The sequence below is a fragment of the Rattus norvegicus genome, chromosome 7 (genome assembly GCF_036323735.1).
Source record: "Rattus norvegicus strain BN/NHsdMcwi chromosome 7, GRCr8, whole genome shotgun sequence".
NCBI lineage: Eukaryota > Metazoa > Chordata > Mammalia > Rodentia > Muridae > Rattus > Rattus norvegicus.
Window position 1 is genome coordinate 29,269,302 of NC_086025.1, and position 27,260 is coordinate 29,296,561.

Sequence of the window (27,260 nt, forward strand, 5' to 3'; positions counted from 1 at the left end):
CGTATCTTCTGCGGTCATCAACGTCCTGGGAATTAACAACTGTATTCATCACTCTCCAGTTTAAACATCCGTAAGAAACCCCCAAGAAAGCACTTCCTTCTATGTGATGAGCACTGACATTCATCCAAATGGACCTGCCAATCACCTGAAAAGAGTCCCCTCATGAAAGCTATCTGTGCTAGAAGCTGTAGAAATAAATAAATCCTACCTGGAACTGTAGGCTGACACTATTTGGTCATTGTCCCTTCAGCCGCTGGCTACTCTCAGAGTGTCCCTTAGCTCTACCTATCTTCCCTACGATGTTCTATATCTTCTCTCAACTCCTTCAACAGGGGTCACAAGGACGATTGAGCCCACAGGAGGTGAAGGGCAGATATCTGTGAGATACTAGGTAGTGTCAGAAGCCCTGCATGAGGCAGAGGTCCTGCAGATGGCAGGGTAGGCCGACTTACTTCAATACATTACAACAGAGGAAGGAAACGTCAGTGATGCGGGTTTCAGAGACACCCCAGCGTTTACTCCCCACCCCCAAAACCTCGCTTCGCTAGCAATGTTTAGGATGCAAAGAAGAATATAATCATTTGAAGAGGGCCTTTAAATAGCCAGCGTTTTCTAACTACATATCCGTGTGAGGCTAGATTTTCTTTACTGACTTCAACGAAAACATTTCATTTCTGTTTCATTTCTGCAGATCGGCTTTAGAAGAAGGTCAGTGAGTTCGGCTCATTTTTAGAAAACCAGATATTAAACACATTTGCAGTATGTTATTTCTGCTAACTTGTGGTAGCTTTATTAATCATCTTTTTAAATTAATCAACTTTAACTTCCAGCTTTAATTTCTAACATAGCTTTATTACTTCCATACCAATAGATCTAATTTTTTAACCTTTATAAAGATAATTTTGAAGAAATTATATCTTTCCAGACGGTTATAAATTTCATAGAGCTTTTCAAATTTATTTTCTTGGCATGGAATAAAAATAAACTTGTAACAATTTAATTTTTCACTGTCGATGGTTACTTTTCTGTTAGTATTTATCACTTATGAGGAGTATTTTTATAATTACTTTTCCTAAAATATGAATTTGACTAATAGTAAGGTCCCACTTTCCCCCTAAATTTCCTATCTATCTATCTATCTATCTATCTATCTATCTATCTATCTACTTACTTATTTTTTAACACTCCTCCTTCCTCTCCTCCCCGGTCCTCCCCTCAATCTCTCCTCTTCACCTCCTCCCCATCCACTCCTACTCTGTTTTTCTTCAGAGAAGAGCAAGCCTCCCACGGATCAACCAACCATGGCATATCAAGTTGCAGTAAGACTAGGCACCTCCTCTCTTACTGAGGCTAAGACAAGGCAACTCAGTAGGAGGGAAAAGGTCCCAAAAGCAGGCAACAGAGTCAGAGTCAGCCCCAGCTCCCACTGTTCAGAGTCCCACAGGAAGACCAAGCTACATAGCTGTAACATATGTGCAGAGGGCCTACGTCAGGCTTCCTGGCTGCCGGTTCAGTCTCTGTGAGCCCAAATGAGAGCCCAGGTTAGCCAATTCTGTGGGTTTTCTTGTGGTGTTCTTGATGCCTCTGGCTCCTACAATCCTCCCTCGCCCTCTTCCATAGGATTCCCCAAGCTCCACCTAATGTTAGGCTGTGGGTCTCTGCATCTGTTTCCATCAGATTCTAGATGAAGCCTCTCTGATGACCATTGGGCTGGGCAAACAGTCTATTATGGCAGGATATCATTAGGGATTATTTCATTGACTTGTTTTTGGTTTTGGTTTTTGGTTTTATTGTTGTTGTTTGTTTGCTTGCTTGCTTGCTTGGTTCTTTTTGTTTTTGTTATTTTTGGGTTTTTGGCAGTTGTTTTTGGCTGTATCCTAGGTCTTTGGACTATCCAGCCTCTGGATCCTGGGCCTCCACTCTGGGTGGGCTTCCTCTCTATTATATGCACATTTTACATATATCTGTTATATATGTGAATATGGATAACAGCATATTTATATGCTGTTAAGTCGTTTTAAGAAATCCAACATACTTTGTATACTAAAACTAACACAGATTATATAAAAAGGAAGTCTCAACTTCATGTTCCACCTCAAAGGCATATTCAAATTAACATCATTTAGAAAGGTTGCATACTGTTTAGTTCGTTGTCAACTGGACAAAAGCTCAGGTCACCTGGAAGGAGGGAACTTCCACTGAAAACAAATACCTCAATCAGTCTGTAAGGCATTTTCTTTATTAATAATTGATGTGGGAGGGCCCAGCCAACTGCGAGTGGTGCCAGGAGATCTGGGGCAGGTGATCCGGGGGTAATACATAAAAATGTGGATTGAGCAAGCCATAGGGAATAAGCCAAGAAGCACATCCATCCATGTTCGGCCTCAGCTCCTGCCTCCAGACCCCAGTCTCAAGTGTGATAAGGATATGTAAGCCAAATACAACTTTTGGTCCTGGTGGTTACCACGGCATAGAAACCAAACTAAAATAGGTTTAAAAATAAAACGATAATTAGATACGTAATAGGAAAATGCAGAACAAAAGAAAGCACTATGTATGATCTTAGCATCTAGACAAAGTAAATTCTGGTGCCAAAGTAATACAGAAGCAGGACCTTCAGAGTATTACTGGGGATGATGCATTTGCAAAGAGCATCAGGGTACAGAGATCCTCTGCACCAAAGGCTTCTGCACATTTAAAACAAAGGAAAACATCCCCACTGTAAAAGTACAATGGTTAAGTTCTTGCCTAGCAACACGGTGTCTGCAATATGAAAACAAAGCCTAAAACTGTAAGAGGCGAAGCAGAAGCATCACAACTGTAGGTGATGTTTACCCCATCGGGAGGGTGTTAAATTAAGGCCGGGGACCAAATCTGTCCCATGCTTCTGTGTAACTGGGGAGTGAGGACTAGTTTTTATATGCTTAAGTAGTTAAAGAGTTGTTTCCATGTGTTCTTTCTTGATTGCTTCTATTTCCATTTTTAATTCCTTCAACTGTTTGATTGTGTTTTCCTGGAATTCTTTCAGGGATTTTTGCGATTCCTCTCTGTAGTTAAAGAGACAAAAGGGATGCATGAAAACTGTATACAATGAAAACGCCAGTGTCCCTAAGGAAAGTGTTCTCCGCGGGCCACTACATGCATCTGCCACAGTGGCTGCAACCAGAAACAAAAGCCCGAGAAGCTCACTGCTCAGCAGTGTAATGAAGATGGAGACCGACCCTGACCTTTCGGTAAATGATCGAGTGACAGAAAGTGTGTAATCGTAAGTACAGTGACGCTAACCTAGAGAAATAAAATGGGGCCGGAGGTGTGGCTCAGCTGCTGGGGTGCTTAGCTGGCATGTGAGTGGCCCTGGTTTCCATCCCCCAAACTGCAGAAAGCCTAGACATGGTGGCTCACTACTGAAATCCCTGCATTTGTGAGGAAGAGGCAGGTCAGAAGTTCAAGATCACCATTGGCTATATAGTGAATGCAAAGCTTAGGTTAAGTGAAACCCTGCTGGAAGGAAGGAGGGGAGAAAGGAAGGAAGGAAGGAAGGGAGGGAGGGAGGGAGGGAGGGAGGGAGGGAGGGAGGGAAATTACAACAACAGTCAGTAAAATATTTGAACACTGTTAAAATGTTCACATCAGGAAGGTTTGGAGTCAAGAAGTAGAAAGGATCTATATTGTTCCTTGTAAAATAATTAGGATAAAACTACAAATTATTGTGAAGTTATTATCTAAAGGTAATTCAACTCCAAGAAAAATATAAGACTTTTTAGAAAATTATACAACTTGCATCTGGAGGTATTTTAAGCCATAAAAGACAATTTTGAACTGAAAGAATAAGAGTTTGTGGCTCACTCTATCACCTATTAAATATTATGAGCACATTATGCTACAGAATATATACAGCACACGGAACAGAGAAGTCCCGAGGCAGGGCTGCGGTCGGGTGAAGCTACGTGTGGGATCACATGACTCACTCTGCATGGGCCAACTAGAATTTCACAAGTCACCGGAAGAATCTGAAGTAAGGAGAGCCTTTTTACAAATCCAGACGTCATCAAAGAAAATAGTAATTACTTTTCCACTTTGTAGAAGTTATTTTTTTCATGTGACAGAAGTCTTATTGAGAAAAAAGGTTAAATAACTGATAAATTATCTTCTTTATTTTATAAAATACTTCATTATTCTATTTTTTAGGTCTCTGAGGTTTGAGGTGGTTATGCAGCAACACCTTACCAGAAAAGCAAATAGTAGATATTGTCTCTCTTGTAAACACTCTTCGTTTTTGCTTTTCAAATTTAAATTAAAAGGGGGGTTTTGAGAATTTCATATATGAGTAGTGATAAATTATTTTTACAAACATTACACATACTCTTGGAGAAAAACCACGTCAATGAATCTGTGCCTATGCCAGGCTGGCTCATATGACGACGTCTCATCTCCAAGTCTGCTTGGCTAGTCTCTGAATATGACTTCATATGCCGAGGAAATTATGCAGATAAATATTATGTTTTCAGGTGGCATGAATTTAAGGAATTCCAGAGCTGGGGAAAGCAATGGCAGAAAAAAGATTAAAGGCCTCTAGAGCAGGTATGAACTCCAGCAGAGCTGCTGTGTGTCCCACAGTGAAGCCAGAAAAATCCAATGTTGCAGACAAACTCCCAATTCTACAGCTTTCTCCATAAAATAAACAAAATGGCTCTCATGGTGGCCTATTCATTTCTAGACATTTAGCTCCTTGCTTGTTTCTTTAGCTTCCTGCTCCCAATGGCATCATTATAAACCCCAAACAAGTTTCTTCTGTTTGAATGAGCCAGGGGTTCTGACTGCTGCACTAAAAGCAGCGGTTAATAGGTGTGCAGTATCCCTGGTGGGCAACATGGGAAGCCGAGTGCACCGGACAGATGAGACCCTCTCATCTCCATGTTCAAAACTGCCAATACATGGAGCTGTGTGGCAAAGGAGAGCTATGTTTGTCAGATCAAATTAGGGCTCTCTCCAACTCTTCTGGATACAGGAAGAGTACCCTGGGTTATCTAGATGGCCCAGTGTAGTAGGCTCCAGGCAGATGGAAAGACGAGACAGAAGAATGAGAAATGATGTCAGGGTGGTTTAGAGATGCTGGCTTGGAAGATGGAGGAACAGCACAGATGCCAAGGAACGTGGATGGCCTCTAGCAGAGACACCCCCTTGGGGCTCCCAAGGGTAGCAGTCTCCCTGGCATGAACTGGGAGACAGATGCTCATTTTGGATATCTCATTTCCAGCATTCATGATAAAATCTTGTTCTACGAAGCCTGTGTTAGGGCAGAAATAGTGGCTGATACATGGTCAGCAGCGACTGCTTCTGAGGAAAACTAGCAATTGAGTCAAAAGGAAGACAGATGCCAAGTTTATCCCCATATCCTTGAGTCCTTCTCTATTGAGAAAAAAATATTATCAAAATGTTTAATTAAAAGATTCTTTACATATATGACTAAAGTTATGGCCTTCAATGTCACAAAAGGAAATTTAAGACTAGATAAATTTTGTTCATTGTACAAAATCTTTTTTCTAACCGAAAGGTGACCTTTTTTCCCTCTTTATGATCCACATGTTAGAAACTGTTGAGATGGTGTGTGCTTTAAAACTGCCTTCAGGAGGACTAGGGAGGAGAGGGGAAGACGGCCTCGTGGCCTGCACTGGAGAACTTCCCTTTGCAACTGTTGCCATGGGCTGCAGCCAGAGCTCTCAGTCTTCCTCTGCACTAAGTTCTCCAAGCCATTTACTTGGTGTGAGTTCCAACCTTATAACCAGAGCGAGGTCCTGATTCCTTCTGGATGTCTCTAGACCCCAACTCAAGGTCTAGCCTACCATGAACTCCAACTCCCTGCTATTGGCTGTCTTCCCTCCCCTCTGAGGCTTTTCCACCCAGATCCATGTACACACACACACACACACACACACACACACACACACAATCTCCAGGTTAAAACAAACCCTGTTCACTTTGCAGAATTGCTCTATGCTTGACTTTAGAATGGGCAGAAGGAGCTTCCAAATCCCTTAAATCCCTTCAACAGACGGACTCTGAGTCTCCAGCTGTGCCGTCCTATGGAGGGTCTTCTTCTCAGGTCTCACATGCTGCTTAACAATATTGCCTACAGAGCTGGACGGACGACGGACTAGGCAAATAGAGGCAGATGGCAAAGCTGCATTTCTTCAGTGTCTTGACTCATTTCTAAAGAAATTATTGATGCCCTCTTCCTAGATTTTTCCTAGATGCTATCAGCTGGTAGCCCGGTCTTCAGGATTTGTGTCATTGTCAGCCCTTGGTTGTGGGGGCCCTACTAAAGGCCCTTGATTGTTTTCTTTGAGTCTCTGATAGCGCATCTTCCTGTCTATCTTCAGGAAGATGGCATCTGCTGCTGTCTTCCATGTGTCATCTTGCCTCCTGTTTTCCATGGGACTCCATCTAGTATAATAATTATTGCCTTAAAGACTGGTAGTGTTGACAGTTGACTGGTATCCATGGTGCTGTCCCTTCTTAGCATGTTTTCACATGTGTATGTATGTTTGGTGAGCATGCACATATGGATGCTCACAGGGGTACATCTGAGTGAAAGACATGTGTGAAAGACAAAGGCCGATGTTGGACATCTTCCTCGGTCACTGGCCATTTCATTTGCTGAGACAGAGTTTCTTGTTGAACTCAGAGCTTGCTGATTTGGCTAGTCAGGGTAGCTTGCTTTACCTAAAGATCCTATCATTACTTCCAACGTGCTGGGATTACAAGTGGGGCACCATAGGCACCCAGTGTTTATGTGGGTATTGTGGAGCCACTTGCTGGGACTCACACTTGTAAACCAATCTCTTCAGCCCCCCTCTCAGATTTTAGTGATCAATGAGATATTTCTTCAGTAAAATCTCTGGATCTTTGTAGACACTGGGCCAGGACAGCTCTACTTCACTGCAACTGGATCTCATCAAGCCGCAGTAATTGCTTCTATGATTCTCAAGTCATAAAGCACATAAATGGGTGGGTGGATGGATGGATGGATGGACGGACGGACGGACAGATGGACACACACACACACATACACATGCCTCCACTATTCTAGCACAGGTAGACTTTTGTCTGTCCCATAGGTAAATGATGTAGCTGTTTGGGATTTGAGTACAAAACTCATCATTCCATTTTCCTGCTACTGATTGTGCCTTGGAGAAATAAGAGAATGAGATCGCTGTAGAGAAATGGAGTAAATCTTGAACCTAGAGGAAGGAAGAACAAGTCCTGTTTCTTCAGGCTGGAAGACAAGCTGATTCTCACAAGGCAAAGCACATACTAAAGCATCAAGAGTATTCTCAGCTCTGCTCCGTAGGTCTCTGTGGTCTTGATGGAATGGCCTGCATCTGCAGCTTTCTGCATCTCATGCGTATTTAGCTGCAAGAGGCTGCATCTGGAACCATTAATCCGAAGTGGTACTTTTAATTTAAAGTGTCTTACAGGATTTAACTTTTTTATCCTCACTGAATTAACATTAAGGCCACAAGAAAAGTCAAGGCTAGAAGACGGTGTATATTTGAACATAGTTGCAACATTGGCAGTTGATAAGTGTTTTCATGCTGAATCTAAACATGGCCCCACCTTGCAAGGGCCATCATTTGGGGGTCTGCAAGACAATGCACAGAATACTCAGCAAGTGAAACCAAGCATTCTCCTGGAAATTTATAATGTCCTATGAATGCCTATGATTTCTCTAAGGATTCTGCCAAGGATTCTAGAGTCCATCTTCCACGGGTGGCTGTTTTTGTTATTACAATTCAGGTCTTGAATCGCTTTGTCTAGAACATTGGCTTCCCCTTCCATTTGGTACTGATTTTTTATCTGTCCTTTAATTCACTATTCCCCAGAGAAAACAATGCTCCCAGCGAACTCTTAGGCCACCCGATTGTCCCCAACTTTCCACAAGAAGAGATCCATTTAACTTCCGGCACATTAATCCTGATTCCAGTGATATGGTTTTCTAAAATATGGATTTGTATTTTTCAATGTGTATGCCAATTGAACAGCCCGTGGTCAGAAGCTCATGGAAGAGAAGACCCACCTCCCTGCTGTGTTTGTTCCATGACTCCTTTCTGATGGACATAGGCATCTGGTGTTGGACTTGGGATATAGCTCAGTGCTGAAATACATACTTAGCAAGCTTAAGGCTCTGCATTCCATCAATAGCACAGCAAAGGAGTGGGAAACAAGGAAGAGAGGCAAAGAACTATCTGGTACTGTGCTGTGTACACAAAACGATGAATGTTGCTCATCAACTCATGTGTGGATGAATACTAATATTATTTAAATCTAGATTAGTGAGGTTTTCTTCTGGATGCTAATTTATGCTAATGAGTAGGAAATCAAACAAGTTTTATTTGTTGTTGTTGAGCAATTTTTTCCCTTTAGCAAGTCATTTTAATATGAACTTCATGGCCATCTGTGTATTTGTGGAAATCAGGTGGGAATTCAGAACTTCCTTCTAACCCAAATACTGAAGCAAGCAGAGTCATCAGGATGCATTAATTATCAGCCTGCCAGGAAAAGACTGGAGGGCAAGATTAATATTCTTTATGCAAGGTAAAATGAAAACCAGATTCGACTTTACAACTGAGCAATTTCATAGTTAAAATAGTACAGAAGGGTTGATGGTCTAACATAGGAACTGAAGAAGCCGGATTGTTAACTAAGAAAGCTGACCACACAGAACAGAAAGCTCAGTTCTAGCATTAAGCTAAGACAAAATGGCTCACCCGGAGTGACTGACATCAATTCGTTTAGGGTATACCATCCTCCAAAGTGTACTCATGGCTGATATCAGTAGTTGATCGTAGCAACAGCTTTTCCTGTCTTACCATACAGATGCTTACGGTTCTTGGGTAAGCCAGTGGTTCTCAACCTTCCTAATGCTGTGACCCTTTAATACAGTTTCTCATGTCTTGGTGACCCCCCCCAACCATAAAGTTATTCCATTATTATTTCATCACTGTAATCTTGCTACTGTCATGAACTGTAATATAAAAATCTGATATACAGGATATCCAATATGCACCCCTCCCCTCCCCTGAGTGCTCGAGACCCACGGGTTGAGAGCTGCTGCTCTAGGCACTGACGTTACTTGCTGAGTGATAGTGTGGATTACCATCCTACAAACATTCACAGGCCTCTCACCCCTTGTCCCTGCCTCCCTCATACTAAACACTGCTATGACTAGCGGGATCAGTTGGTGGCACAGGCCTTCAGCAAGCCTGCATGATCTGACCACTGGTTCTTACCCTAGTATCTTCTGTGAACAGAACATGCTACGGTAACCATGAACTCTACAGATTGGGGCCTATAGCAGATGCTCACAGAGCATTTGTCAATCCCATCTGAGGCCTGAGGCAGAGCAACAGGGGAAGAGGGAAGATGTTAGGTGTAAGTCAGTGAGTGATGCTCAGTCCATCTCAGATGAACCTTGTTATCCCTGAAAAATTGGAGGACTAGAATAAAGTAGACACTTTATGCAGAATTAATGATGACCTGATTGGAGGGGTAGCCATGCTGGAAGCATGGGAAATGTGACCAGTTCCAGGTTTCTAGAACGTTCTATGCAGGGCCAGAGGCATTGTCTCTAGTGAACTCATCTTTAAGACACCAAGGAGAAGGGGGCACTAAGATAGAGGTGTGGGTCATGACCCAGAAGCCCGAGGTAGTCAAAGTCTATCAGGCACAAAGGCAATTATTAAAGATTTAAGAATAAAGCTTTGGTATAAGAAGGCTATCTAATTGTTTGACCTCTGCCAAAGCTCTGTGGCACAGGGAATAGTTTTGGCCACTGAATCATCTGGAAGGTACTTGGAGAGACGGATGTGGAACATGAGACCATCACTGAGGGGTGGCCTTTCAGCAGAGGAAGCTGAGCCCCAGGGTTGTAAGAAGGCGCCACAGTCAACTAACTGGACTTAGGGGTGGGGGTGGAGATTTTCAGCTCCTTTGGCTCAATGTTCAGCTCACACCAGAACCCAAAAAAAACAAACAAAACAGAGAGATCAGTCTTCCTGATCAGCGCCCCCTTGCTTCAAGGCACCCTGTAAGTGCTTAGTACATGATAAGCAGTCAATAAATATTTATGACAAATGGATGAACAAACACATAAATGAAGGTTAAATGCACTGCTCATCTGAGAGAGTCGTATTCTAGTTCACTAACAAGAGAATCAAACACAAGTAAGTAAAATCATTTTTTTTTTTAGTAAAATCATTTTAAAATAAAACAGTAGTAAGGTCAAACTTAAACTCTATCCACCTAGCATTCATCAGTTCACTTAAGGGACTGAAGGGCAGGCATACGCAAGCGATGGGGTGCTCTATTGGGGATGAAAGAAAACAGCGCAGGCTCTGCTATCGTGCAACTGATGGATGGACAGCACACACACACGCAAACATAAAAATGCTGATAAATCTAAAGAGTCCCGGGAGAGTGTTCATCAGAGAATGTTTTAGAGGGGAGGATCAAAGAAACTTCCTCAAACTAGAAACGTTCCCTGAAGACACTGACTGACCTGTGAATATATTAAGATAAACACTATGAGGTCATATCCCCCAGAGCTCTGGTATGCAGAGGCCAGTTGAGTAAGGAACGGTACACTCAGGTATGGAGCTAAGCACACTCTATTGTGGCAACTGGCCTTAGACAGGACTCTGGAAATTCCCCATTTATCTCCTTTAAGCAAAAGGCCAACAAATCACAACAGTTAAGGTTTCCAAACTCGGCTTACATGGTACACAGAAAAGATTCTGGTAAGTTCTGTAGGCATTCAAACATACCGAGTAAATAATCTGTATATGAAGACAGAAGGTCCGCGGCGGCAAACTCTGGAATGTTTGGCAATGTTATGTTATTGACTTTGTCGGTCCTGGTGCTCTTCTTTCCTATCAGGAGGTTGATCGCCAGCACAGATTCACTGACCTAGAATGAACACATTAGGATGCATATGTCACGTGGTAGTAAAGGCTATGGTTTGACTGTGCCAGCCTCCTAGTTCATGAGCCGGGAGTGTAGCACCACAATGGGGGGTGGGGGGTTGGGGGGGCTTATTTAGAGAGATGATTAGGTCAAGAGAGCTTAGCCCTGAGCATGGGGTCACCAAATAAGCTCCTTCTAACAGGAGAAGCTGTCTTCCCATTTTAGTTTTGTCCTTGCCCTGCCACCTTCTGCCTCGCAATTATAGAACTAGAATGCTCTCCCCAGGTGCTAGACCTACAGTCTCAACAACAGTGAGTCAGTAGATCCAGGTTTGACATGAACTGCCCAGTGTGGACTGTTCTGTTACAGCAGCTCAGTACAGAGATGATAAATATGAAGATGTGAATGCACAAAATAATATTTGATATACATTGTGAGGGGATGGCACTATTAGGAGGTGTAGACTTGCTAGAGTAGGTGTGGCTTTGTTGAAGGATGTGTGTCACTAGGTCTCAGAAGTTCAAGTCAAGCCTAGTGGCTCAGTCTCTTCTTGCTGCCTGATGATCTGGATGTAGATTCTGCTCCTTCTCCAGCCCCATGTCTACTGCACATCATCATGCTTCCCACCATAACAGTAATGGAATAAACCATAAGCCAGCCCCAATTAAATGTTTCTCTTTTTAAGACTTGCAGTGGTCATAGTGTCTCTTCACAGCAATAGAACTCTTAACTAAGATACATAAGAAGAACAATAAAAATCACAGTATGAAAAAATAATGTCTTCCCTGACATGTGGAATATGCATCACAGGTAAGCCAATTGGTTAGCTTTGACAATTTAATTAATGTATAAGTCACTTTAAATAAGCTACAACACCCAGCTATTAACATGCAGTTGCCAAAATGTCGAACAGGTACACATGTACATCCAACATTTCATTAAGGGAAAACGGAAAGGGTTGTGTCTGGTTACTAGTGATTATGAATGCAACACAGGTGTAGAGACTATTTCTAAAGTCTCCAAACAGACAGCAGATAGAATCCCTCCCCAAGTGTAACTTCTCCTTTCTTTCAAGCAGATTCATTGTACTTCTAGGGCAGCTGATAGATGAAAACCACAGGTCAGAAAACAGGGAGGGTCCACAATGGAGGACACAAGACAACAGGGAGGGTCCACAATGGAGGAAACAACAGGGAGGATCCACAATGGAAGACAAGACAACAGGGAGGATCCACAATGGAGGAAACAGGGAGGGTCAACAATGGAGGACACAAGACAACAGGGAGGGTCCACAGTGAAGAAAACAACAGGGAGGGTCCACAATGGAGGACACAGACAACATTGAGAGTCAACAATGGAGGACACAGGCAACAGGAGGGTCCACATACACACTCTAACCTGTGCAGCAGCTCGTATTGCGATCCAGGCCAGTGAGCTGTACATCTCAACTTGAGTGGCTACTGGTTCTTTAAAAGAACTAAGCCTTCTGGGAGAAGGCTAAAATAGTAAATAGAAATCATTTAGGATGAAGACTATCTCAGTGCGTCTTGACAAACCTCATGTCCCCAGATGGCATGCTGGTGGAATAGTATGCAGCCTTCAAGAAGTATAATATATTCTTACCATGAAAGATATTTAAAATATATCAGAAAGAAAGCTATGTTACAAGTTGAGTGCACATACGATCCTACATTTTAAAAGCATACACATATTTCTGTACATACAAGCTGAAATTACACCATCTTAAGAGTGATTATATTTTCCCTAATCTTCTATACTGAGTTTATATTACTTATGTATTAAGTTAATAAAAATATCTTTTCAAGTGATGTCAAATTCCATTTTAATAGGGGTTATTTAGACTAAATATATTGGGGGCAAAAAAAAAACAGGAATGAAAATACCCAAATTTGTTCCTCTTTTCTGTTGGTTTGACATGGGTCTCAGAGCCCTGCCAGCACCAAACTCAAGACTCCTCAGTGACTCAGTGGCTTTAGATATTGGATTTTGTTATGGAAAAAAACTAAAGAGATTTTCTAACTTCATAAAATAATGGAAAATAAACCACAAATAGACACAGTTTTTACCTTGAGTACATATCTTTACCTACATGTATAAATCCACACACATTCACATATACACATATATATTCAATTTTTAAACACAAGTTTAATACTACAAAAATGAACACAAAAAACATAGTAACTTATATTTTTAATGATAACCGAAGTAAATAAATTTTAACTCGGATTTTAAGTAACTAGACTAGGCATGGTTGTACACACCTTTAACCTCAGTGGAGGCGGAGGAAGGTGGATCTATGGGGCAAATTCCTGGACAGCCAGGGCTATACTGTAAAACTTTCTCTTGAAAAAAGAAGAAGAATTAAGTAATTAGACCCCTATGTTTTAATTTTTTGATATTCATGTGTTGATGATTTCTTTGTTTTTCAAGGAAATGGAAGAAGTGAACATATAGTTCACTGAAGCAGGCCAATGATTTCCTTCTGTCTAGAAGGCACATGGGAAGAAATGAGGTGCCAGGAAGGAGGAGCCACTGGGTAAAATGGTCTGATGTGGCTGGCCACTCTACATGGGGAAAAGCTTGGAGAAAAGGATATCAGGTCAGACTTCTCCATGAGCAGTTGAACTGTATGACTCTGCCCAAGATAAGGCCCCAGAGGGAACCCTGTGGGCTCTAGAGAAGCAACAACTGCTACCACCTTAATAATCCTGAGCAACTTAACTACTGCAGGTCTGAAAGCAAGACTGCCAGGGAATGGAGGAATCCAAAGAAAGCTGGATACAGTTACTAATACAGACACTGGGAAACACACCCACTTGTAATTAAGAGGAAAACATTATGAAGAAAGCTGGACTTGGCCTGGAGAGATGGCTCACTGGTTAAGAGCACTGACTGCTCTTCCAGAGGTCCTGAGTTCAATTCCCAGCAACCACATGGTGGCTCACAACCATCTGTAATGAGATCTGATGCCCTCTTCTGGTGTGTCTGAAAGACAGCTACGGTGTACTTATATATAATAAATAAATCTTAAAGAAAAAAAGGTTGGACTTGGGCTCAAAAGAGAATTTTAAAATTCTTACTAGGGAAAGAACGTGATGGGCTTTCTATTTTAGATGGGAAGATGTCAACATTTCACAGCCATGGGACCAGAAAAGAGAAGGAGAAAACCTATAATGATTGGTAATGAAGCCATAAAAACATATTTACTTATAAAAAGATGTGATCCCATACAGAAATCCTTAGATTCACACACACACACACACACACACACACACACACACACACACACACACACACACGCTCTATTAAAACCAATGAACATGCTCCGTGAGGGCACGGGATGTATAATTTAATGATACATGTGGATCAATTACATTTCTATAAAGATAATCTGTGTCCCTGAGGTCTTAATATTGTTATGACAAACTGCTACCAGATTGTACTACAGTGTCAACAGAATTCCTCAAAACAATTCTCACTCGTTTTTTTCTTTGCACAAATTGGGTAGTAGTCTGGAGAGTGTGTGTGAAAGATGTGAAAGTCTCCAAGTACCAAAAGAATTCTGAAGGTGAGTCATGGGGCGAGAGAGCAATGCGCTCAGAGACCCAAAACCTTACCACAAGCTACAGTAACAGAGAATGAAACACACACAAAGATAGACTCAGAGACCAGTGGGTTCTAGGGGATCTTCAGGTATGCCGCTCAAAACACAATCCATAAAAAAGAAAAAGCTCATCCCTGAAACCTCATAAACATTAAAAACTCCCTTGTCTCTAAACACCACAAGCCTCCAGTTGGGGAAAAATGTGTGTGAATTGTACATCCATAAGAAGTCTAGAATAGGGGCTGGGGATTTAGCTCAGTGGTAGAGCGCTTACCTAGGAAGCGCAAGGCCCTGGGTTCGGTCCCCAGCTCCGAAAAAAAAAAACCAAAAAAAAAAAAAAAAAGAAAAGAAGTCTAGAATACAGGACAAAAGTAAAGAAAACCACCACAACTGATCTTTCTCTTTGAACTCTTTTCCCTGCTTAACGGCTTGGGAAATTCCATTCCTGTTCATCTTTGAAGTCTTCTACTATATTCCCAGGAAAGGGAGTCCGTTTGTTCCCTGTCTCCGCCTTGGCATATTGTGTTTGTGATCCTTATCAAGGTATCATTCTGTTGTGTCTTTCCCTTGCTAGACTCTGGCTCCCTGGGGAAAGTGAAGGACGCGGCTGGTATGCATCAAGCCCTTCACTTAGTGAATGAACAGATGCTCAAAAAAAGTTACTGTGATTTAACTAATAATTACCAGGTAATCTGGTATATATACAGTACTTAAGTATATACTATATAGTATATAGAGAGAATATGGATGTCATGTTGAAGTGAGGTAAAGTTAACAGTATTTAGTACATTTTGCTCAGCACTTTGTTTCTGGCCACACTAAAAGGCATAGATAGCCACGTCCATGTCGAGGTGGGGAAGGGAGGCTTCTGAAGTCACTCTGGTCTGTCAGGCTGAGATGCAAACCTAAGTCTATGTCACTTGTACAATATTTAAAGCAAAGAATTCTACTGTTTATTTTATTTTATATTTTATTTACTTATTCCGGGGCACTTATATGCCACAGTGCACATGCGGAGGTCACAGGACAACTTGCTCCTGTTGGTTCTTTCTTTCTGCCATGTGCATCCTGGGAATAAGGCTCAGTGTGGTAAGTGCCTGTTACCAATTGATCCATCTTGCTCCACTCCTGCTAGCTTTTAAGGTTTTCGTGTGTTGTTTCTATTAAGACAGATTTCAAATGGATTTCAACAGCCTGAATATTCCTGAGCGAGTGCTTTTATTTGTTTTGGGCTATTTTCTGTGCCTCTAGTAGTTTTATAACTTGCTAAAATATTTATGTTATGTCAAGATATACAGATTTTATGGGATTATACTACTTTCCCCCTTCAAATCCCACTTGACACTCATAATTGCAAGCGTATCTCTTTAACAGGCCCAGAAAGCAATGTTAGTCATATGTTCGACTACTTTTCAGTGCTGCTCTCCATGAAAACCAAACACTTGTTTTTCTCTAACTGGCAATAAACATTTTTTTCTCATACCACCAGAGCAACCTTTCCTAGTTTATAGTCATTTTGATTTTTTAAATGGCGGTACCCACCTAAGGCAGCTATCATCTATGCAATTCGATTAACTAAATATATTTGCCTAGAAGTTTTAAATCATGTTTAGGACACTTCAGAAATTAGAGACTTGAGCCAGTTGCAGTGGTTCATGCTTTTGCATTTGGGAGACTGAGGCAAGTAGAAGTCTGAGTTTAAGGCCAGCCTGGTCTACATTGAGACTCTTAAGGCATCCAGGGCTACACACAGACAGACCCTACAAAAATGTAAATACAAATATATATACAAATATATAAATACACACACACACACAAACATATATATATATATATATATATATATATATATATATATATATAGCCATACATTCCGGCAACCAAAATAATTTTCTCATCAGAAATTCTCCTACAGAAGGCCCCTTCTCTTCCCCTCTTCCTCGTTGCTCCCTTCTGACTTTCCATGTCTTCTGCCATAAGGTCTGTCTCCCTCCATCAGTTCTATGAGAAGATGGACTACACTTATCTTGGTGCTGACTTATCACCTTCTAGAAGAGTGGCTTGGTCAGCATAGGTGCTTGACACATCTGCGAGGGATAATTGACCCTGTCAGGTCATATTGGTTTCAGAATACCATTTGTCCACTTTCTATATTCTCCTGAGCATTCCCAATCACTCACTGCCTTTGAGTATTTGAGTATTGAGTAGAGCCAGCATTCTGTGTGCATCGCTGTAACAAACAGAAACACCTAAATGAAATCAATTCCCGGAGTTCTGCCTAGCGTCTCCAAAGAGGCATTTGATTGCAAGTGTGGCTATGAAGTGATGAGTTAATGTCTTCAAGTCGCATAGGGAAAGGCCTTATTCTTTCAGAGTTACTGAAAACGATCAAAGGCAGGAAGCTTCGAATTCCTATCAATGCAGCTGTTACCTTGACTGTCACTGAAGTCTTCTTCCTTGGCTTCTTCAGATAGAAATACACCAGGGCGACTTCTAGGTAGGAGTCCCTTAACAACCTAAAAACAATATGACGTTAGCCTCTGCCTCAACATTCTCTTGTGCAAATTCTGTGCCTGCTTCACCAACAGTGTCTGGGAGAGTGAATGGTAGGTATAGGCCAACCAGTACCCTCCTCTTTTTTTTTTTTTTTTTTTTTTTTTGGAGCTGGGGACCGAACCCAGGGCCTTGCGCTTGCTAGGCAAGTGCTCTACCACTGAGCCAAATCCCCAACCCTAACCAGTACCCTCCTAACCTATACACCTTTAGGCCACAGTTAGTAGAACCTTCCTCTGCAAGGAGAAGCTCTAGGAGGGTTCTCAGCATTCTTCTGGTCTTCTGGTAACAACAGCCCAAGTTATGACTAACTATGAAGCTTAGCCAAGACCTTTCTAGAACATTCCAGCAAAGAGTCCCTAAAGAAGTCAAAAGGAACAACACCATCTTTGAAAAGCCAGGCCTCTGTCTACTCTTCTATACTAGTTAAAATGGAAAGAGACAGAGAACTCCACAGAAGGTAGTAATAATAGTCAGATCTATATACGAACTATCAAAAGTATCAAGTAAAGCCTCAGATCTATAGATGAACTATCAAAGGTATCAGTTGAGGCCTCTCGTTTCAGTGCTGGTCTATCAGCAGTGACTTCCCCTCAATATTGAGGTAATTTCTGTACAGAATTAAGTAGACTTCTGGATGGCTACAGAGACTATGTAAATAAATCCTTCTGAACTCTCTCATACCCGAGTAAGGATCTTCTTCTTGTAAGCCAGTAGTCCAGAGGAAGTCCCTATAGCCTTGATATTGACAGGAGACTAGGTGAGAGCCAGTTTGCAGCCTAGAATGCCACTATGATAAAATGGCAGGCATCCCATCCTATAAAGGAGGCCTTTGGTCAGAGCCAAGAGCGGTAAGTTTGAGAAGCCAGTCAGTGAACCCACTGTCTGGATGAATCCAAGAGCACAAGCCATGTCATAACAAGCTCTCCCATTCATTCCTTTCTTGAATTTTCTGGGCACTACCACCCAGACTCAGACCACACAGGGGCAGTTTGACAAGAATGAAATGTCATTACCCTGGGTTTTGGTCATTTCTCAGGCTTATTTGAATAGCTTCAAAAAAGCTCTCTACGTGTGCAATTGGAGATTTCTCTTCCATCAGCATTTGACGTTCTATTCTGCCTGCAAGAAGAAAAAGATAGCTGTAAAGGTGATTTCCCATATTTTGTCTATCATGCTGCAGACTCTGGAAGCTGGACTCTTGTCCTCTGCAGGTCTGGGTCACTCCCTGATGAAAGATAAGCTCAGGATGAAAGAGAGTTTCCTTCCCCCTGAAGGTCTGCAATGCTTTCAATAAGGGCACCTTCAGCTTCCCAACATCACTGGCCTTACTGCCCACTTTTCTTACTTTGGGATTCCTCTCCTCTAACATCTTGCCCTCGTCTATTTCACAAATACCGAAAAGAGCTCAGCTGTATCCTTACATTCATTGCATCGCTACAAAGAGATGGAGCAAGCCTGAACGCTCTTTGAGGCTAAATGGATTTTTTAAAAAATGTGATATACGTGTATATGAATAATATTATCCAGCATCAAAAGAAAGAAATGTTGCCATTTGCACACAGGAACCTGGGGCACTACGCTAAACAAAAGAAGCCAGGCACACAAGGTGATCACTGAATGATGATTCTTATGTTAATTTGCGAATCCGAGAAAGCTTTGTCCTTGTAGTAGATAGAGGGTGGCGGTTGCTGGTATGTGGGAAACAGGGAGGTACCGGTAACACTTCAGTCAAGAGAGATGAGTTCTGCAGTCTACTCACTGTATAGCCTCGGGATTATAATTAGAGTGTATTATATACTTCAAAAGGACCAAGGAATTTGATTCTTAAACTTTCATGCAACAAAATAAAATGTTTTGGATAAGTTTAATTAGCTAGATTTAATCACTTCTGTATACAAATAAGCAAGCATTACACTGTACCTAAAATAAACAGTTTTTGTCAATTAAGAGCAAAGGTGTTTTATTGGGGGGGGGCGTGGAGGATGAGCCTAGTCTTTAATGTTTGAGTCATTTTTCCAGTATTATTTTTAAGTTTTAAGAATAAACTTAATGAAAGCTGGATAATGGTGTCCTGTGCCTTCAGTCCCAGCACTCAGGAGGCAGAGGCAGGCAGATCTGAGTCCAAAATCAGCCTGGCCTACAGAACAAGTTTCTGGACAGCCAGGGCTACCCAGAGGAACCCTATTTCAAAACTATATATATATATATATATATATATATATATATATATATATATATATGCATTCACAAATACATAAATAAAATAAACCTATTGAAAAACAAGCTCTTTAAAAAGCCAGCAAATAATTGCAAGTACTTAGAGATCATTAATTGCAAATACTTAGAGATTATGTCAGTGCCCACCCCTCACGTCAACAATCATGGTGAGCACCATCCTTCACATACAGGAACTGAGACAGCTCCCCTGTAGCAGAAATACCAGAAAAGGAAAATCTACATCATCATGAGTAAGAGCCACCATTTTTGTGCAGCAGGAAAGGGACTGGGGGGTGAGGAGAACAGGGGTCCCATTTGGACATTCTCATTTAATTGCTGCTGGCATATAAGATGTTAGCTCTCACATGACACGTCTATTTCTGTAAGTAACAGCAACTGTTACCCTGTGGTTTTCTTGTAGCTACAGTGGCCATGGTAAAATCATATGAACGCACTGTCTGTAAGTTCTAAAGGCACCTGTTCTACAGTTATTAAATTTTAATTTAATGTTATCTCTTACTTATAGAATGTAACCAGACTCTCTAACTAGGTACTTAAATAATGGAAAACACTAAATGTATTATTATCATTTCATAATAAATCATCTTTATTGTAATTAATAACTTGTTTTGTTATTATTTAACAAGTACATATTTCGAAAGATTTATTTTTAATGTTTTAATATTTTCTTTTAATGTGTACAGATGGTTTTGTCTGCATGTGTGTCTGTATATCATGTGTATGCCTGGTACCTGAGGAGGCCAAAAGAAGTCATTAGAGCCCCTGGAATTTAAGTTACAGCCATGTTCATGCTGGAAATCAAACCTGGGTCCTATGGGGAGTCAGTGATCTTAACTGCTGAGTCATCTCTCCAGCTCTAAATTTTAATTTTTAAATTATGTATATATTTATGTATGTGGGGGGGTGTATATGTGAGTATCTGTGGAGTTACCCACTGAGACCAGAAAAACTTGTTGGAAACCATGGAGCTGGAGTCACAAGTGGTAACTCCTCCTATCATAGATGCTGGGAACTAAGCTTAGGTCTCCCTGAAAGAACATTGCATCCTAAAAACTGCTGAGTCATCTCTCTAGCCACATACTCTGTGGTGAAGTAGCTGATGTGACGGGTTTTTTTTTTTTTTCTAACCAAACACTAAACTTTATATGAGGACATCCATTAACAGTAAGTGTAGCTAAAACTGAATGAGAGGCCTTTGATCAGAACCTGAGATCGACAGGGAACGTTGAAGTGTCTTGCAGTCGCCAAGTTCTTTGTAAAGTCTATGGTTTTCGCGGTTGAGAAGTTGATTATTAATAACCACATACTTCTACAGGCTTTAACCCAGCTCTCATACCAGGTACAGCTTACCTTTCTGAAACAGAATTTCAGCCTCCACTTCATTTTCCTCTGCTGCAGTTGCCCTGCAGACCTTCAAAGCCATGTCAAAGACGTGAAGAACAGGCAGCCACTTACCGATGTCCTTCTTCTTGCTGCTGGAATACACCTGCTTGGCCAAGGTGTGTCCTAAAGTAGAGCGGATGGGTGGAGGCAAAACAATAAAGTCTTCAGTGACTGGAGCAAACCACTAAGTCAATGGACTTCTCCTCACAGTTCCTAATAATCATGAATCTCTTAAAGAGACACAACAGCCAATGAGTCAGTGAACTGCAACAGCAATTTGATCTCTGATAAATCTCCAATCTGCTATATTATTTTTAAAATCAACAATCGTCCCCCAAGTCGCTCCAGTTCTCAGCTTTTCGTGATGCTTATAAAGCAACCCCCATGCTCTTAGGATGATGCTGTTAGCAGAGAACATCTGGAAGTTGTATATTGTTCACTATTAGTAAATGTGCATATATTGATAGGCAATGCTTTTCCTGCTATGAAATGAACTGGTTGCTTATTATGTAATATCCTGTCATCATCACAAAGCTCTTTATAGACAAGGGCTACATGCCATTTTCCTTAGTAGCTCTCATATTTAATGACTGCATGGAAGAATTATTAATCAGAAGAAATATTTTTTCTTTTGTTTTTTTAAGACAGGGTTCCTCTGTGTGTGCTGCCCTTGAACTCACTCTGTAGACCAGGCTGGCCTTGAACTCAGAGATCAGCCTGCCTTTGTCTCCCAAGTGCTGGGATTAAAGGCATGAGCCATGTCTAAAACACTGTTCTATATAACATCAAATACTGACATAAAAAATATTCTTTACATGTTTGAGTACTAAATTTAAATAAGAAAAAATGAGAGCTAAGGCTTGTTAAATGTTTCCCTACATGCCAAGTAGCATGTCATGAAGTCCACATGGATTGCCCTTGTGATTTACAACACTGAGTGGACAACATTTGACAGAAGACAAGGTGATACCCCAAAGTTGTAAGGAACTTGCCCAAGGTCACATGACCATGATTAGAAGCTAAAGTATCCTAGCCTCATGGCCCACCCCTAAAACTACAACACAGTATCCTAAGTGTGAGGTCATAGAACTGCTGATTAACTGAGAAAATAAACAGCAAGACTGTAGTTAAAACGACAGTCACAAGAAAAAACAAAAACAAAAAAAACAAAACGTAGGACATTGTGGGAGCAGCATATGGATCTGTCCTATCCCGATCTTGAAAGGCCCCAGAAGCTTGCTAGCTTGCTAGACAGCATGGTTGTCTAGGTCAGTGGGTGACAACCTTGTTTACCTCTGTTTGATGTGTGTGTGTGTGTGTGTGTGTGACTTCACACACACACACATACACACACACACACACACACACACACACACACAGGATCAAAAAGAGCAAGTAGCAAAATTCCCGTGATGTAATCTATGCTGTAAGGAGAAACTGTCGAGAAAGCTAGTTGCAGACGCCTTTGTGCTGCATAATATTGAAATGTTCCCTTTCCCAGTAAACACCAACTCTCAAAGAAAAAAAAAACTGTTGTGAAACTGACATTGTTTTGACAGAAAGGAGCTTGTGGTTTTGTTTTTAAAGGCTGTATTTAATATAATACAGCAGGAAGCAAGCCGTTCAGCTTCAAATGCATCTCCAAAGAAGCAGCAGTGTTGTCAGTGACGGTGACAGATCCTCAAGACTGGGACGTCAGGAAAGCCGAGAGTAGATTTGATTTTATACAATCTGTGCTCTGAGCTCATGCAGAACTCAAATAAGAAGCAGCTTGTGGGACTAAATATGTAGGGGGTAAATGGCTTGAATGTGGTCATCAACTGAGCTGCACGGAGAAGCCAGCCAGTTGCTTTAACCCATCCTCAAGGAGGCTTACAAGACACAATGATCTATGGAGTGAAATCCGTATGTCAGTGGCAAGTATGCAGAATGGATCAAAGGAGAAGAGATAAGGGGGCGATTCTCGGGAGATGGTACCCCAAGCATATGCTTACTGGACTCCCTGTGCCAATCCAATCCTACTGCTGATTCTCTTGGCTGAACAGCTACTGGTAGAGGAGGAAAGAAGGTTTTAGAAGATGACAGATGACAACAGAGAGAGCCACCACCAGGTTTCTGCTCTCTGAACAAACAGGACTCTAACAAACAGTCAGGAAGGCTTATGTCAAAGATCAGAGATGGTACCCTAAGGAGAACCTAAATGCTCTCTGTGGAATTCTCTGTGAGTTCCAGAGAACGGTAACTGTGGCTGGCTGCCTCCCGAATTTCCTAAGAGGGATCAGACAATGGACTGAGTCCTCTGAAGTCCTGAACTCAAAAATGCCAGCTGGCCTTTGTTGCTTCCCCTGGAGCCTCTCTGGGGAATTGAGACTTTTAAAAATAGATGTGGAACCAAGCCACACAAGCAGAGCCTGTTCTTCTGACCATCATGAGAAGATTGTGAAAGTTAGACCTGAAGAACAATAAGGAGACAAGAATAGGCCACGAAAAAAAGAGCCAGCAGCCATAAAGAGGACCATCAAAGATGGCTTCCAGAAGAGAGAGCATGAGTGAAATAGCATGAATGTATATATGTATGTATTTATGTTGAGGATAGGGTAACAGAAGAGCATATAATATACATGTGTACATGAATACATACATATATATATACACACATATATATGAGACTACATGAATACATGCATGTATATTCACACATATATATGAGACTACATGAATAGATACATATATATGTATATACATATGTACACATGTACATATATACATATACACATATACACATATACACATATATACATGAGCCTACATAGAAAAGCAAATTGTTAGCTAATTTTGAGAGGGTGGTCAATGTCAAAATTGTTAATTATTATTAAGATCAATTAGATTAAGCTTATATCATAAATTATAAAAATAGAACTACCACCAAAAGATGATAAAGTATAAGAACAAATATTATCAACACTTAGAGTGCATACTGTGATCCCAGCAGCGAGCTGGACATTTTTCTCATTTAATCTTCTACGAGGGGAATGCCATGACTGTTCCTTGGATGTTTACGTTCTCTCCCATTTGTACGTTAAAATGCCCTCCCCAACAGTAATGGTATGTATATGGAGAGGTCAAGCTTTGCCTGTGATTATGAAAGCTGAGCCCTGCGAACGGGCTGGGTGTGCTGTAGAATAGCTCGGCAGAGCCAGTTTGCTGCTTCTGTCACAGAAGGACCAACTGAAAGAGCCAGCTGTGATGAGGATGCACCGTCGCAGAATGTTAAATCTTGGCTTTGGACTTCGACTCTCCAGGAATAAGGGTAATAGATTTCTACTATTTACAAACTGCCTAGTCTAGGGTAACTTAGAGCAAGTGGGCTACTATGGCCTTGGTTCTGAAATGAGAGAACTACAAAGAAGCTAAATGACACTCTTGAGATTTTCACGAGGGTATCTAGCACCCAAGGGAGAATGGAGGAAGTGGGTGAGGAATAGCTAAGAAGAAACCTTCCTTAGACAGGAAGAAACTTTCCTGCAGGTGCCAAGGGCTCAACTGTTTTCTACATAGATAAAGAGGGGATAAGAACCCAGACATGTGTTAGTTTCCTGAACTACAGAGCTGAAAGAAGAGATCTAACAGGAAAGAAGGAAGGGCAGGTCTTTTGGAAAAGAAAACAAAAGTTAGACTAATGCTACAGTTCTCTTTGGAAACGTTTGAGTATGAGAATAATGGAATAGGACCCACCAAACTCCAGAGAAAAGACCACAGCCATAAGAAAAGATGCTTATGCTGGGCTGTGACAGAGCATCAGTCGCCTGCCATGGTGAAGAAAAGGTATTAGTGGGAAACAAGGCTTCAGAGAGCATTGTGTGGACCGCCGGGGAGGGCGTGGGGCATGGGGGAAGGTTCAACCAACAACCACAGAGCAGAACAGAGCTGGGAAAACAGAGACCCATGAGAAGACAAGCAAGGAGAAGGCACAAGTACTGGCCCAGTGGTAGGATGTCTATTCTCAGATGCTATGAGTTATAAATACCACCTCTCTAAGAGAAAGAAGAAATAGTTTAAAGGGAAAAAAAAAGAACCCCATGATGCCCTGGACCTGGACCATATCATAGGAAGCCTTTTACGCCACAATATTGGTGTAAGGAATGATCCACTGAAATAGAAGACGTCATGGTAATTAGGAAACCAGAGGAAATAGTAAGGAGGGCACAGTGCCTAGGAATCTACAAGTTGAGGGAGCCGAGCGCCAAGAAGATGCAGGGGATGTGGATACTGTGGGATACTGAGCGGCCTGTGCAGGCAAGATTGGAAAAGAACGCTTTGGGGTTGTAACTGAGCCTTGGTCAATCAACAGTGATTTGTGTCATCTGAATAGAGAATAAAGTAAAACAAGGAGTTGAAGGAGTTGGGGAAGAACCAAGGGGATGAAATCTATCTTTTAAGAGCCCAGATGTAAAGTATCATGTAAGGCATGTGGGACCGTAACTTCCGGATGAACATAAGAACTGAGGAAGTGGGGTGTGCTTAAACCCCAAGAATCTCAGCTGCCTCCTCCCAGTTTCCAATGCCCGCTCTGAGAACACCAGCTGAGAGGACTCAGGGGCACTCAGTCACCGCACCTAGAAGTCTTCTCCATGCTCATACGATATCTAGATAGCCTTAGCCTTCAGCCAATGACCTTCCCTTCTGCATATCTCACGCCCTTTCCCATAAAAGTATACACCCCCCCCGTTTACCCTGAATAAAGTGTATGCATCTACATCCACCCCTGGTTAAGCAATATGAATAAGCAAGGATCATCTCAGAGAGCTGCTTCATTAACGATCACCACTGTGTTGTTAAGACTCCAGGCCTGCTCTCTCTCCTACCCCTCCAGTACTCAGTACTTGCTCCAGTCAGATTGGATGCTGCTTGCCCCAGACTCTGCTTATGCTTCCTTGCCTCATGCTCAGATGCCCTGAGAGGAAACATGGACCATGGACCCCCATTCCTGACTTCCTCATCAGGTGGTACACCAGCGCCACCCAGGTAACCAGAGAGGAGACAGGGAACCATGGCATTGGTCCTAGGTCCCAGATCCTGCTTTCCCCTTCTGGTCTGGAGCAGTGAGCAGGGACACTGATGCCCCAAAGGGAAACACTGGCTGTAGACTGCCATCTCCTCTCTGAGCCTGTGAGTTAGCAGTGCCCAGACACTGCTGGTGAAGAGAGGCAGAACAGAGCATTAGAGCATCAGGAGGGTACAAGGTGCTTAAGGATAGATTATTGTTTTCCTTTGTATGTCTGTTTCTTTTTTTACAAGTAAAGATTTTAAACATATTAATATACTGAAAGTCAAAAGGAAAAGGTGATCTCAATAGTCAGAGGGTGGAGGATATGTGAGGGAAGGGAGGAATCTCTGAGGCCAGCCCCTGGGAAGCAGACAGGCACCTGAGAGCCAGAGCAAGGCCAAGAGGCTGGGCTATGAGGAGTGAGACTGTTCCCCTGACACAGGAGTAAGGCACAGGACTGCCAGATTAGTACCCAGGCTGATGAGAAAGGCTTCCCAAAGGGCCTAGCCTGCAGAGAGCAGTACATCTATGCCCCTGTTTTACACTGCCTAAAACAACCATGGCACCTGGAATTCAAAGTGTTCTTAGCTGAAAATCCATTCTTAACATGCATCATGGTAGAACATGGAAATGATGGCTTCAAGACTCCTTGTTTCATAAAAATACAGAGTCTGGTATTCCCCACATTTATATGGCATGGATTTATTGCTTAAAATGTTACAAACAAGATATTAGAGCATTGGGGAAAGGCATGCCACTATCGTCAACACATTAAGACAATGTTCCTTCCATGGGCATTGTTTTTAGAGAGACGGGTGCATCAGTGATAAGCAGCAGACAAAATGCTGTTCCGTATTCCTCTCTCTGAAACCTTTCTCAGTTTGACATAAATGTGAAATAAAAAACCCAGTTGTAATTTAGAGAAAAAAAAACTAGTGTATTGTTGAGTAATGAACCCATACCTTGTGTTTCTAGGTTTTCTCAATAAAGTAAACTGTGAAAATAATCTTGTTACAAATGATTGAACAACTGGATAAAATGCAAACGTCCAAAGCAAATAGTTTCACCTATTATGACTGCTGTAATTAAGCTCAGGAGAAGAAGGTCACCCATAGACCACAACTCCCAGCATGTGGTAAGTAACCAAAACCTATTTGAGCATGCAGAGCCTGGGCTCCTATCATACCAACCCTTTACGTTATGATAGCTTACTTGAAAAATCAATTAAAAATTCCTACCAGTTACTCTAGGAAGGTAGATGTTTAAGTGTTCTTACCAATCCTCAATTTTATTTTGGCCAGTAACATGATGTGAGGAAGGTAGATATTCTTCAACGGTTGTAGTGGACTCGCGTAGTCAGCATCTGAGAGGGGGAATTCAATGGTCTCTCCAAAAGTTAGCATCTGGGGAAGACATACTGTAGTCAGTATGGGGAGGGAGGGAAAG

At 41.7% G+C, this 27,260-nt stretch overlaps 1 protein-coding gene across 7 annotated transcripts in view; it reads right to left on the reverse strand.

Moving 5' to 3' along the window:
- Positions 1-27,260, reverse strand: part of Cfap54 (cilia and flagella associated protein 54) — a 286,409-nt gene that overhangs the window by 66,159 nt on the left and 192,990 nt on the right. For 6 of the 7 annotated variants that reach the window (XR_005486835.2, XM_039080085.2, XM_039080086.2 and 3 more), the window contains 6 exons: positions 27,091-27,217; positions 20,735-20,890; positions 18,160-18,265; positions 17,022-17,106; positions 12,361-12,459; positions 10,824-10,965 (listed from right to left, as the gene is read on the reverse strand). Coding sequence is in view for 6 of the 7 variants with exons in the window: in XM_039080085.2 (XP_038936013.1) it covers positions 10,824-10,965; positions 12,361-12,459; positions 17,022-17,106; positions 18,160-18,265; positions 20,735-20,890; positions 27,091-27,217 (715 nt within the window). In the remaining variant the exon portion in view is untranslated. The remainder of the gene's footprint in view (positions 1-10,823; positions 10,966-12,360; positions 12,460-17,021; positions 17,107-18,159; positions 18,266-20,734; positions 20,891-27,090; positions 27,218-27,260) is intronic. The other variant, XM_063264407.1, reaches the window with a different exon arrangement.